Source organism: Poecilia reticulata, linkage group LG21 (assembly GCF_000633615.1).
Source record: "Poecilia reticulata strain Guanapo linkage group LG21, Guppy_female_1.0+MT, whole genome shotgun sequence".
Lineage (NCBI taxonomy): Eukaryota > Metazoa > Chordata > Actinopteri > Cyprinodontiformes > Poeciliidae > Poecilia > Poecilia reticulata.
Genome location: NC_024351.1, coordinates 1,272,845 through 1,286,412, shown reverse-complemented (window position 1 = coordinate 1,286,412; position 13,568 = coordinate 1,272,845). Strand labels below are relative to the sequence as shown.

The window sequence follows — 13,568 nt, the reverse complement described above, 5'->3', positions numbered from 1 at the left end:
CTGCGTCGCCGTGGTTACCTGTCCCTCCACCTGCTGCAGCTGTCTCTGCGTCGCCGTGGTTACCTGTCCCTCCCGCCTGCAGCGTCCTCAGGTGCTCCACGGTCATCTGCAGGATCTCGGCCTTCTCCAGCTTAGCGCCGCCCTGCAGGAAGCGGCGCGGTGGCGTTAGAGTTTTTATTAATTATAAAACTAAAATTTACTGGTAATTTAGAGATTATCGATGTGATGAATCGTGATTATATTCAGAAAATGATTTTTGTTTATTTTGCTGCATCAGAAACATGGGAGCTGAGAGGTCAAAGGTCAGGCTGACCTGCTTCTCCCAGGCCGTCGGGACGAGTCGCCGCAGCTCCGACAGGCAGCTGTTGATCCGATCCCTGCGCCGCTTCTCGATGACCTGGAACCGACAGGAAACTGAGGCGGCGCCGGAGGCTCCGGGCCGCCGGACGCGGCGGACCTACCCCTCTGTGCCGCCTCCTCGCCATCAGCCGCGCCGCTGGGGACGCGCGTCCCACCGGATCCCTGCAGGACGTCCACACAAACCACAGGATCTGATTTTAATCCCTAATTTCACCAGGAATCTCAGAAAACTGCAAACATTTTTAGTTTCTTTTGTTTTTGGTTAAACATTTAAAACAATAAATCCAGTTTATATGAAACAAATTCTGATTATTAACATTTTAACCATCAGTGTTGGATCTGAATCACAATAATTTATGTTTGATTTAATTGTTTTAGAACAAATTTACAGCTTTTTGAGTTCATTTATGTAAAACAGAGAAAAGAAGCAGCAACAATAATTATGTTTCTGGACCTGATGAAGAATCTGAATTAATATTTACGACACTAAACTTCCCTTTGGGATCAATTAAGTGTTTTTGAAGTGAATTGGAAAGATTTAAATCAATGAATTAACATTTATGACAACAAATTGATCTGATTTTCACAAAGAAAAACTAAAAAAGTTAAACAATAATGATCACAGAGAAATCCTGAAATTACAAAGCCTCAATGTTAAAATATGCCAGTTTTTAAAATTATATTTTTGTATTTTAAGATAAAATATTTGAGAGAATTTCTGAGAAATAAAATATCGATTGGAATATTTTCATAAAGATTAAAATATTTGTTATAAAAGCAGAAAAGTTGATGACAAACTGTTGTCTTTAATTTTAAGTAATTTTAAAGTCTTAATTAATGGTGTGACGTCAGAGGAGACCCGGATGTTCTCACCCCGCAGGAAGCCTCTCACGGCCCGCCGGGCTGCTGTCCTCACCCGGCCGCTTCATGGCGCCCGGCGGCGGGGAGAGCTGGCGGGAGTCCCCGGGGAGAGCCGGGTCAGAGCCGGCGGAGACCCGGAGCCGGCATGCCGGGTTTGGACCACCCGAACCCGTCAGAGTCCCGGGAGTTTTCCAGAGTCGGGAATCTCCTCTCCTCTCGGATCCGGAGCGGATCTTCCAGCGGAGTGTCTCCGGTAAATACCCCGCGGCGGGAGCCTGCGTGTCGGCGGCGGACTGGGCTGACCTCCCCTCTCTTCATCCTCCTCCTCTTCCTCTGCTGCCGGAGCTTTCCCACGGAGCAACGCGCACGCGCACTCAACCTGTATGGAAAGAGAAAAGTGCCAAATTTGATCACGGCTGAAAAGTCGCACAAAGTGTCAGTTTACGACTTTTGTTAAATAAGTCGAATTCGCCTTTTTACATCTTTATACGAATACCTTCCAAATGGCGAAATTTCCTGAGGTCATTGAACGCCACTTTTTATGCATAACGTTGTTCAAAACTACTGCTTCTACTCAAAGTATTCATCTATAAACCCAACATGTGATTACTGGTGCATGAGCTTCATTGTGCTTCTGTTGTTTTTCTTAATTGATGACTTGTTGCTGAAAGACAGAGTGCTGCTGCTTCTTCCTGGCCCCCTAGTGGCATGGAGGTCTCAAAGCATCTGCGGGGTTTGCTTAGCTTCTTCCCGGCTCCAATCGACTAAATTGGACAAAAAATATATATAGATATAAAATATTTTTTTAACCATATTAGATTATTAATTGTGTTCATTTTTACTTCTCATTTCTAGCCGTAGAAAACTTATTATTGATGGACAACACAAGTTGCCAGGCAGATCCAGGAACTTATTTTTGATTATGTATTTACTTATTCAGCATTTTTTGTAATAGTTTTATTTCCTATAATTTATTTACTTATTGACAGTTTAGACCGGATCAGCCTTCCGTAGAATTAACCCAAATATGCTTTAAATAAAAACAACTGAAAAAAAAACTGAGGTTGTTTTATTACAAGTAATGAAATTAAGTTTATCCAGTAGAAATGTAAAGTTTTTAAGTTCCATGTTAAACAAACATAAATAAATGAATTTTGACCAATTTAATGTTATTAAATGCAACAAATTATCTGAGTTTTTTAAAGTTTGGACTTTTCTTTTTTTCAGTGTAGAAATGACTTTAAAACCAAAGTAATAATTTTCCACTTTACCTTTTATTCTATGCTTTGTTTTAAATTAATTAAATTAAATTAAATTAAATTAAATGTTTCATTCTCAGTTTGTTTATTTTTAGTGTTTAGTTCATTTATCGACTCGATTCTTTCAGATCAAATCAGAACCTCAAGTTTTTCCTTTATGCAAATTTTAAGGGGCAAAAAATAAAATAGAGTTTAATCATTAATAGGAGGAGGAGGAGGAGGAGGAGGCCTGGCAGTGATGAAGGTGACGACGTGTTGGAGACGCTGCTCTCTGTAATCTCCGAGCACTTGAACGCCTCACAGGCAGGAGGAAGATCTCCCTTCATCTTCATCGTCTCGGCTCACCGGCTGCTGTCGACACGCACTTACAACCCGTCAGAACCAGAACCGGGTCGAGCAGAACCAGAGACAGCTGCCGGACCGGAACTGACACCAAATAAAGAAAAATCTGATGAACGTCATGAAAACGAATCTTCAATAAACCTGAAAGATTTTCAGGTTTTCGATGTGCAGAAATGGGAAAACAGAATAAATCTGAGATTAACAGGAAATTATGCAGAAATTAAATTTAAAATCATTTTTCAAACTTGTAAAAAAAGTTTTCTTTCCCTTTAAATCCGTTTTTATTCCCATGTGTTTTATGTTTACATTTTTCACACTAAAAGTGTTAAAACATTTTATTTTACTATTTTAGTTAAATAAAAATGAGAACTTTTTAAATAGAAACAAGATCATAGATATAAAAGTCCAAATGGTTTTTCCTTCTGAAAATAGTTTTTCCCCTTAAATCCATTTTTATTCCAGGATAAACTTCCAGTTTGCTTCTTGTTTTGGGTTTGGTTGAATAAAAGGGAAGATTTGTCATATTTTTCAGTCTTCATTTGAAAACACTTCCTGCCTTCAGCGTTAATCCAGCGGTTAGAAGCAGAGGTAAGTGGATTTTAATGTTTTGTCCCGTTACTCCTGTGGCCGGCCGCAGACGGCCCTCGCCCCCCACTTTGAGCACCTCGGTGTTCTCTTTGCGGATCGGTCCGATGTTTTCCAGCCGGCTGTCGGATCGCAGGTCCGCATTCCTCCGGTTATCTGTCTGGGCCTTATCAGGAGCGCCGCCCGTCTGGACCAGAACCAGAACCAGAACCGGGCTGATGCTCGTGTCAGCAGGTTCTGCTCTGCCTTGTCTCACCTCAGCAAAGCATTTCTTTACATTTGTTCCCTAAATCTGAGCCCAGAGTAAAAATCAAAAGTAAGACTTAATTTAGAGCTACTTTTAGCTTAGCGCGCTGCTTTGAATCATTTAGCGCACTTAGCTTCCCCTAAATTAATTGTTCAGTTTCAGTTGGATAAAGTTCAACATCTGTGTTTAAGGTTTGGTTATTGACGTTTCATGCTCTTATTTTGAAGTCTGTTTGCACGGCAATTCCGTTTCCTGTCCTAACTTCTCCTTTTTCCTTTAAACAAACATTATTGAGCAAAAGGCAAAAATGTTGCGAACAAATGAGAAACGGAGGAGCAGATTCTTACACCAACCACCAGGTGGCGCATCCGGTCACTGCAGGTAAAAATAAAAAAATTTTCCACCAGAAAACTCTGAAATTTACCAGAAAGAAACAACAAGGTCGTTTCTGAGTCAGGAGAGAAAAACATTTCTGAGATTAACCTTTGAAAAGAGTTTAAAAAAATAACATCTTTTAGAAAATTCAGATATTTTTAGCTCAATCTCAGAAGATTTCTAGGAAAATTATGGATATTTGTGAGGTTTAAAATAATAACACATTTTCAACATTTGAACATTTTTAAAGTTTCAAAAGTCAAAATGATAAACTTTTCACTTTTCTTCTCCGCTGTGGCTCCGCATAAAACCAGCTGCGTTAATGAAGCAACATGAATTTAGCGTTTTAGCATTAGCTTTTGCTAAAGCACGGTGGTTTAGCGTTAGCAGAGCTAATGTTTATGATTAGCGCAGCTAGCTTTACAGTTAGCACTGGTAACATATTTACAAGAATCTTTATTTTAAAACTCAGCGTTTCTCAGCCGTTGGTTCGTCTCGGCCGAAGCGGATCCGCCCTGAACAGAACCGAGGAGGAACCGGAACCGGTACCGGCACCGGCCCGCCGCTCGCTGCGCTAATGTTGACATTCATGGTGCTTTAGACGGAGGAGTGGGTGTGGGAAAGACACACACACACACACACACACACACACACACACACACACACACACACACACACACACACACACACGGTCAGTTCTCCCAGTGCTTCAGCTTCAAAATGCTCTGCTGGAAAAATTATTTGAGTGAATTTATTTTGAAATGTGTCAGCTGATCATGACGTCACGAGTCTTTCTGCGGATCCGCCGCTCTCCCCGGGTTGTCATCATAAATCCTCCTTTTCCTTCTGCAGAGCCACGACAGACTCTGGTTCCCGTTGCCATCCGTCAGTCCAGCTCTTCGGACGAAACTTTGACTAAGCCGCTGGTTAAAATCGGCATGAATCCAAATGAAGGTTTTGGATGTGCAGAAATGGAACAGAGCGAATCTGAGTTTAACAGGAAATGATCCAGAAATAGAAATTTAAATAATTTATGTTATGAAAAGTGTTTTTTCCCTTTAAATCCATTTTTATTTCCATATTTTCACACATTTTCCTCCTAAAATGATCTAATCTCATGATGAATGCAGAATGCTAGCAGCCATTGTTAGCATTGTTGAAGCTTTGGGCAGTTGCCCAGGGCTGCATATGAGGGGGGGGGGGGTTGAGGGAAAAATAAAACAGAATCTTTTCAACTCTTTGCTCAACTAGAGGTGACTAAAGATACATTTAAGCTTTTAGCATCAAGCTAATAAAAATAAACGTGGAAAGTATCAGGAAACTGATGAATAAACCAAGAAGAGAGTTTCCTGATGCTAAATGACTAAAGTTCTGCAGAAGCAGCTTCACTGGTGACGTCCCGCTGCATCGGCTCGGCTCCGGACATTTAGGTGTCTTTTTCCTGCCTGAGTGGAAAAAAAATCCTGGAAATTTTCCTCTGACGTCGATCGGATACCAAACTGGAAGAACGAGGAACATGGAGACTCAGTTCTGGTTTCTACCAGAGTAAAATGTTTCATGTTTATGATTATTACCAAGTCAAAGTCGCTAAAGATGAATTATTCTCAGGCTTTGCTTGTTTTTCCACCAATCAGAACGCTCCGTTTTTATCATTTAGAAAATCTGGCATATAAAGAGTTTGGTGAAAATAAAAACATTAAAAATGCGTTGAGAAGCAGAATAATGATGTTTTATTCCGGTACCATCAGAACCTGAGGAGAAGCTGCTGTTTACGGGTCAGAACCTCAGCCACGGACCGGAGGCTGTTGGTGTGTTTCTGCGCTGAAAGACGGCTTCATTCCCCGGTTCTGCTCACAGAGGTCAGCAGAGGTCGCACAGAACGACAGTCACCTTCAGACCTGGTGAGGAGGCTGACCCAAGATGATCTGCCTGATCCAACTGCAGCTGCTGTCCACTGCAAGCGGCTTCATCACAGATGCATGATGGTCATTTCTATCGATGCCTGTTCCAGTCCAACCCGCCGCAGCATCAGCGTCGCAGTGCATGCAGTCACATGCAAACCGGACACGCCGTCCAATGCGGTGGCCAGTGAGATGCATCCCGGACGAGCCCCCAGTTTATCATGAACCTGGTTCATGATAAAAGCTAGCGGTTCTGGTTCTGGTCCACCGCTAGCTAGAAGGTTAGCAGCATAGCCCTAAAACACTAATCACAAGCGTCAGGTCCGTGTGGTACAATGTGGTACTAAACTAATGCTAAGGTGCTACTACACAATAGTAATCAGTGGACGCTAATGCTAAATGCTATCAATACAGTTTTTAATGGAAACTAACAATAAAAAGTGCCACACCAGTTACGTTAACGGACTTCAAATTAAGAGCATGAATATAAACTTCTTGTTGTTTTTATGTCTTTTCTTAACAGTTTACAATCAAACTTCAACACAGATGTTGAACTTTATTCAACTGGAAGTTTATAAAACAGCCAAGAAGTTCAGCTCTTTAGAATCTATGTGGGGAAATTAATTTAGACTCTCTGCAAGTCTCCAGCCTCCGCCTGCTTTTCCCAGGCTGCGCTCCCAGGGTGGTTTGACCTGACTCTCTGCCCCGCGCTGCAGGGACACAGCGTCTCATTGTAGCCGGGCCCACGCCGCTCCTCCAACATGGAGGTCAAGCAGCAGGACAGGAGTCGCATCTGATGTTGAGCAGAGAAGCCTGGCTTCATTTTATTCTACTGGAAATAAAGTAGAAACGTTCCAGAAGGGAGGAGCTGCAGCCAAGCTGTTGTGCTGACATGAATCCACCTCTGCTTTCTGTAAACTGGACTCTTCAGCTGCTGCTGCATGAAGGACAAACACATTTATGGGGTTTTGGTCCCGACAAAGATTTATAAATGAGTTTCATTCAAGGCAGCTTCCCCTTTCAGCTGAATTTAGGGGAAAAGACATAAAAACAACTTTTCATCCTGTTGAATAAATGTTCTCTCTCTTACTGTTGGCCAGGAGGCGAAACTAAAACAGTCATTAAACCTCAAATCAACTTTTCTTTGGCAGATAAACTCTAAATCTGTTGCTTGGGGTGAAATCTTCATACTTCTTTACAAATTGTAACATTCTGGTGTAAATTTGTCTGAGGGGAATGTTTATATATAATTTTAATAATAATTTATTATTTACATGTGTATTTAAAATTAAAACATTTCAACTAACTATCTACCTGTCATGTAAAAGTAACATTTTGTTGATGTTTTCCCGTTTTCAGGAGGATTGTGGCTCTTTTGGCCCAACAGTTTTCTGAAAAGTCACATTTTAATGCCGGTGTTCTGATGTATTTCCCAGTTGGATAACTGCAAATTAATTAAACTTTATTCCTCAAATTACACCGCAGAGTTAAATAATAGAAAAACACCGACTAACGGACTAATTAATAATCAATTCTTCGTCTAATGAGATTCTGTAGATCTGCAGAGCCTCGGATTCATTGGTTTGGTGAAACGGCACCATCTAGTGGTAGAAAGAGAGATCGTCCTGAATGTCTCATCCGGGTTATCAAGTCAGCTGATCAAAACACGGAAGTGTTTGCAGCTGTGCGGCTTTTGGAGGATGTGAGCAGCACAGGGTCTGCTTACATGTGGAAAACTTCTTTTTGTTCATTTTAAATGGTTTTCATCACCGCTTAACGGTTAAAAGCGACGCTGGAGCGGAACCGGTGGTTCGGACGGACTTGGGATTTTTTTCTGGTATCAAACGCATTTCAGTTAATTATTGGTTATTTAAGATTAACGTTAGAAACATAAACCTGAGACTCGAATGATTTCAGCTGGAAAAAGTCATTGCCGTGTTTTCAGTGTATGTTCTGCGCAGCCGCAGTAAACTCAGCTTTGGGATCTGAAATACAACAAAAATAGTTTAAATAATTCTGCATTTTCTTGTTGTATTATTTACTGTAGTAGCAATTTAATGTAAATATGTATCATCTAATTGTTTGTTTTCTTAAAATACAGTTTTCTATTTTCTGTATTGTGGTTTTTAAAAGTGTATTTTGCCAAAATGTAATATTTATGTTACAGGCCTATTTTTATTTTTAAAAATTATTTACAAATTAATTTTGTACTCTGAATTCCTCCAGTTGCATCTTTTTGTGTTGAGGAAGAAATAAATAAATGCAAACATTATAAATGGACTAAGATTGAATAAAACATATGAAAAAGGTTTAATTCTGACATATGACGTGGATATTTTTTTCTTCCTCTGAACTTTAACGGTCTCCTCTCCTCCGCAGCATCTGATGACCACGATGAAGGTGTTTCGCTGTCCTGGTCGCCATGGTTACGCCGTGGAGGCGTCGCCGTTCCTCCCGAACCGACTGGCCTGCGCGGCGTCCCAGTTCTACGGGATAACTGGTCAGTGTGGAGAGACGCAGAACCTGGTTGAGATGCAGAGAAATGACTTGTACAAATATTTAAGATTAGATAATAATGGTTATTATTTCCATGAAAAGAAAGAATATAGAAAATGCTACATTAAAATACAAACTTCAATGTAAATCAGATTTGGTAAATAATATAAGTAAAAATAGTAGAAATGAGAAAAACATGAAGAAATCTGTTAAGCTGTGATAAAAACTATCAAACTCAAAATTAACAGTAAAATAAATTAATAAACACGAGTAAAATGACATTAAAAATGCAGATTATAACTAATGGAATAATAATTGTTAATATCCAATCCAACTTTATTTATAAAGCACTTTAAAACAACCACAGCTGATAGAAAGGGCTGTACATTAAAACATAATAAAAATAAAAACAACTCTTACAGTTTAAAAACGAAAACATACAATTTAAAACTAGATCCTGCTGGAGATGAAAGCCAAGTAAAATAAATGGGTTTTAAGACGAACTTTAAAACATAATGAAGAATAGAAAGTTACTGCAGACGGTCAGATGATTTTTAATACGACTGATTTCCTAATAAAATAAATATTTTAAATGAATATAAAAAGAAAATATGAAATCTAAATAAAACTAAATTAAATCAGTATCATTTATAAATGCATTAGTTTATATGCTTATATGAATGAATATAAGTATATAAACTCTATATTAATAATAATGTTCCTGTCTCTGCAGGTTCTGGTTCTCTGTTTGTTCTGGATCAGACTGAAACTGGGGTTGTTTTGGTGAGAAGGTAAAGTTTCTGGATTCTTTCCTTCATTTTTATCTTTTTACCACAAACAGGAAGTGCAGATGTGTCCAGATTCGAATGTGTAAAACTCATTATTTCGTTTTTTGTGGTGGCGAAACGCTGAAAACACACAGAATGAATGATGCAAAATCCAAAACACACACAGAAAAAATTTGAATGCAACAGAAAAACGCTGCAATCACAGGAAACGGAAGCAAAAGGGAAAACAAGCTACACACAGCAGAAGTCCTCCAGGCCACCAGGGGGAGTCTGGAGTCGGCCAGATTAGCTTCACAAATATGCTGCTGCTCTCTACGATTCTGAAAACCATGAAGGATAGAAAACCTTTTCCTTCTTCCACTCAACTTTCTTCTGGAATCCCGTCATTCTTGAGTTTGTAGTTCCAGATGAAGCGGTCGGCTCCCCCTGCTGGTCTGGAGGACTAATGTCTGTGGAGTCAGTTTGGAGCATTTGATTCTTGCTGATGTTTTTGCTTCCGTTTCCTGTTCTGGTGCATTTTAATGTTAGCTGCAGTTTGGCTCCTTTCAGCCACCGTAGTTTAACTTCCTGCTGACAAACTTTAATGTTCAGAGTTTCTGGGGGGATTCCAGAGAATTTATTGGGCTTGAGCTGCTTTGCTCTCTCTCTCCGTTTGTCAGCTGGCAGTGGGGTGACGGTCTCTTCGACGTTGCGTGGAGTGAAGCTAACGAACACGTCTTGGTGGCGGGAGGCGGCGACGGCAGCCTGCAGCTTTGGGACTCAGCCAATCAGAACGCTCCGCTGAGAGTGGCCAAGGAGCACACACAGGAGGTACGACACACACACACACACACACGCACACACACACACACACACACGCACCCTGCTGTGACTGACCGATGTGTGTGTGAAGGTTTACTCTGTGGACTGGAGTCAGACCAGAGCAGAGAACCTCATCGCCTCCGGATCCTGGGACCGCTGCGTTAAAGTGGTGAGGCTCCGCCTCTTTCTCAGAGGCCCCGCCCCTTTCTCTGAGGCTCCGCCCATAACACTCCTCTCTCCTGAAGTGGGACCAGAACCTTGGCCGCTCCCTCGCCACGCTCAGGGGTCACGAAGGGGTCGTCTACAGCTCCATCTGGTCTCCTCACATCCCAGGATGCATTGCTTCAGCCTCAGGTCAGCCGCCGCTCTCATTCTCCGTCAGGAATCCCAGAATTCCCAGCATTCAGCTGTGAAGGCTGTTGGTGCAGCTTAGGTTGTTGGAGGCTTTTGGCCACAGGGGGGCGCCGCTGCAGCGTCAACCTGAATCCGTCTGATCTGACAGAAAATCATTCCTGGGCTTAAATATGTTTCACTCATGAAATCTGAAAAGTGTGGCGTGCTCAGCTCTAGTTCGGGTTTCAGTGATTTTAGGCTTTTAGGTTTTCTTTTTTTAGAGCAGAATTCAGATCCCACCGGATCCATCCGGATCCCACCGGGTCCCACCGGATCCATCCGGGTCCCACCGGATCCATCCGGATCCCACCGGGTCCCACTGGATCCATCCGGATCCCACCGGGTCAGCGGAGCTGAACTGGGCTCTGGGTTTTCTAGAAAAACCCGGATCTGCTGTGAAAAGTCCCAGCTGAGCCTGAGGGATCCCGGCCCGACGGACCCGGATCCCTCAGGCTGGATTTAAAATAAAAAGTTTTTTTTCCCCCCAACATTTTATTTCTATCATGACTTTTTAATATTTAAATATATTAATTTGCTCCTTTTTCTGATTTTCATTATTTTTCCACTTTTTAATGTGATCAAAATACTTTGAAAAACTGAAATCACGTTTTTATTTCATCATTTCCTTCATTTCTATTTGCATTTTTTAATTTGTTTAATATTTCATCTTTTTTAGAAGAACAGCATTTTTCCTGTTTTTGTTTTTAATCTTTTTTTATTTGTTTATCTTTATTTTTTGGGTAAAAAAATATTTTCTTGTCTTTCTTGTTTTGAACCTTCATTTTTTCTTAAATCTGTTGGTGGGTTCTGGTCCGGTCGGGCTGGTTCTGTTTTGGACCTTGGAACCAGCCGGTGCAGCAGCAGAACCCTGAGACCCGGCGGCTCTTTGTGGACCCGACTCCGGCCGGTTCTGGTTCAGTTGAAACGGCGTCACATGGGTTTCTGGTCCCAACAGAACCGGCTGCGGCTCACGAGACGGCCGGCGACCCGGTTCCTCACAGACGCTGCTTTGTTCCTGAGCTTCTCTTAGGGTCTCAGTTCTGCCAGCTGATTATGAGGTCATGGCTACATGTAGCGAAGGTTAGCATGTAGCTTCAGCTGCTGGCTAAACGTGGATCATTCCCTGATCAGTGAGTCGTCGCCAAACAGTGTTTAGCTGAGGCTAACGCTAAATGCTAATCATGCTAACATTCGTTTCGCTTCAGGAAGTGATTCTTTGTGACAGCTTTCAGGTTTAGGTGGCGCAGCGTGTGCAGCTCCTCTCACCAGCTGATTAGAGGAGCTGCGCGACACGAAGCTGCCTTTTTGTCTTCGTTTCGCATGCTGTGGATTCGGTAACCTGGGAGATGTTTGAGTGAGCACCTGAACCTCTTACAAAGGAAAATGTCTAAGAATAAACGTAAGGGAGCACATGCTGCTAGCTCCGTTAGCATCGAGAACCAGCTAGCTTCGGAGAACATAACGGCCTGACTGTCAGGGTGTCACGATTACACTGAACGCCGGAGCCACTTTGAGGACGAACGTTTCCCTCCTACTGCTCACCTGCTCCAAGGTAAATGGTGACGTCAGAGAAACGCTTTTCAGCGACTGAGCTGATGGTTGGGGAACCGGATCGAGACGCTGGAGAAAAAAGTCGACACCAGAATGGGTGAAGTTTGAAAGAGAAAATGGATCTGATCAGAAGGAACGTCTCAGTACCAGTCATCTCATGAACCGAGCTGCTGAAACGGAGGAGCTGCAACCGGAAGCGTCATGGACACGACGACCAGGAGGATGAAGGCGCTGGTTACAATCTACCAGGCTGCAATTCCCAAGGAAAACAGGACGCTGGTCTCCTTCATGGAGGACGCTGGTCTCCTTCATGGAGGACGCTGGCGTCCTTCATGGAGGACGCTGGTGTCCTTCATGGAGGACGCCCACCGCCTGGGCCCCATGACGAAGGATCGCAGCCTCCTACACCCACCGTCATCATCTTCAGCAGGTTCTTGTCCCGCCGGCTGCGTGATGCTGTCTGGAAAGCGGGAAAAAAATTCACAATTTCTGCACGACAACAAGCTCCGATTCACCGAAGATCTCTGCAAGTCCGACCGCAAGAAAAGAGACGACTCCTGGGTCCATTGGTAGCTGACAGAATGCAGAAACGCCTCCTTGGAGGGAGCCGCGCCTTTGTTGGGGGTAAAGAAACTCCTCTGACCCCTTCTGACCCCTTTGACCCTCCTCTGACCCTCTCTGACCCTTTCTGACCCCCTCTGACCCTCCTCTGACCTCCTCTGACCTCCTCTGACCCTCTCTGATCCCCTCTGACCTCCTCTGACCCCTCTGATCCCCTCTAACCCTCTCTGACCTCCTCTGACCCCTCTGATCCCCTCTGACCCCCTCTGACCTCCTCTGACCTCCTCTGACCCCTCTGACCTCCCGTTCTAAAGCCTCCAGGTGGTTATATGATGTTAGACGAGTGAGTCTCCAGTAATAACACCTGATTTGTTCAACAACCTTATTTTCCTCCATCTTTCACCAAGTTTCAGTTTCATGTTCTGACCGTTTATCCACTTTCTGCCCTTTAAGCGTTGAGCTGAAAGTTCTTGTTTCGCTCTGACAGCACAACGTTTCGCTCCGTAAGTCGGTGAACTCTATTTTTCTAGTTCTAATTTCTCCACTTTGTCTTTTGTTTCCCTTAAAGCCAGAGGGTCGTGTAGAAATGTCAACGCCTCGTTTCCGTCTGCTAACGAGATTAACGGTGACTTTGTCTTTTTCCAAGAAAGTCTCCACTTGTGATGATGTGAATGTCTGCAGCCTGATGATGTCACAGGGTTCAGGACGTGCAGCAGCTGTTTTTATTCTTCTTTAACCTTTGAGTGTTAAAGACTGAAGGACATTAATTATTAGAATTCATTGAAATGTTTGATCCTCAACATCTTTGGATACAATGAAAGAACTAAAAATATCAGTTTTTCCCATATTGAGAGTCGTGTAACATGGTCAATATGCTGATGCATTAAGAGGACGGCCTGCAGTGCTGATGATGCTAACTGGGTGGACGGCGCCGCGCTGCTCTGATGATGCTAACTGGGTGGACAGCCTGCAGTGCTGATGATGCTAACTGGGTGGACGGCGCCGCGCTGCCCTGATGATGCTAACTGGGTGGACGGCGCCGCGCTGC

General features: G+C 42.9%; 2 protein-coding genes across 5 annotated transcripts in view; one reads left to right on the top strand and one right to left on the bottom strand.

The window, feature by feature from the left end:
- The window catches only part of hey2 (hes-related family bHLH transcription factor with YRPW motif 2), a 3,400-nt gene extending 1,140 nt beyond the window's left edge, over positions 1–2,260 (bottom strand). The window contains exons 1-4 of one of the 2 annotated variants that reach the window (XM_017302047.1): positions 1,234–2,260; positions 462–522; positions 314–397; positions 19–142 (exon numbers count right to left, since the gene is read on the bottom strand). In XM_017302047.1, the coding sequence (XP_017157536.1) occupies positions 19–142; positions 314–397; positions 462–522; positions 1,234–1,289 (325 nt within the window). In that variant the 5' untranslated portion in view covers positions 1,290–2,260. The remainder of the gene's footprint in view (positions 1–18; positions 143–313; positions 398–461; positions 523–1,233) is intronic. The other variant, XM_008397032.2, reaches the window with a different exon arrangement.
- Positions 2,261–7,594: 5,334 nt separating this feature from the next.
- Positions 7,595–13,568, top strand: part of pex7 (peroxisomal biogenesis factor 7) — a 38,676-nt gene continuing 32,702 nt past the window's right edge. For all 3 annotated transcript variants that reach the window (XM_008397037.2, XM_008397038.2, XM_008397036.2), the window contains exons 1-6: positions 7,595–7,767; positions 8,310–8,430; positions 9,160–9,217; positions 9,874–10,024; positions 10,107–10,184; positions 10,261–10,369. In XM_008397037.2, coding sequence (XP_008395259.1) covers positions 8,316–8,430; positions 9,160–9,217; positions 9,874–10,024; positions 10,107–10,184; positions 10,261–10,369 — 511 coding nt within the window. In that variant the 5' untranslated portion in view covers positions 7,595–7,767; positions 8,310–8,315. The remainder of the gene's footprint in view (positions 7,768–8,309; positions 8,431–9,159; positions 9,218–9,873; positions 10,025–10,106; positions 10,185–10,260; positions 10,370–13,568) is intronic.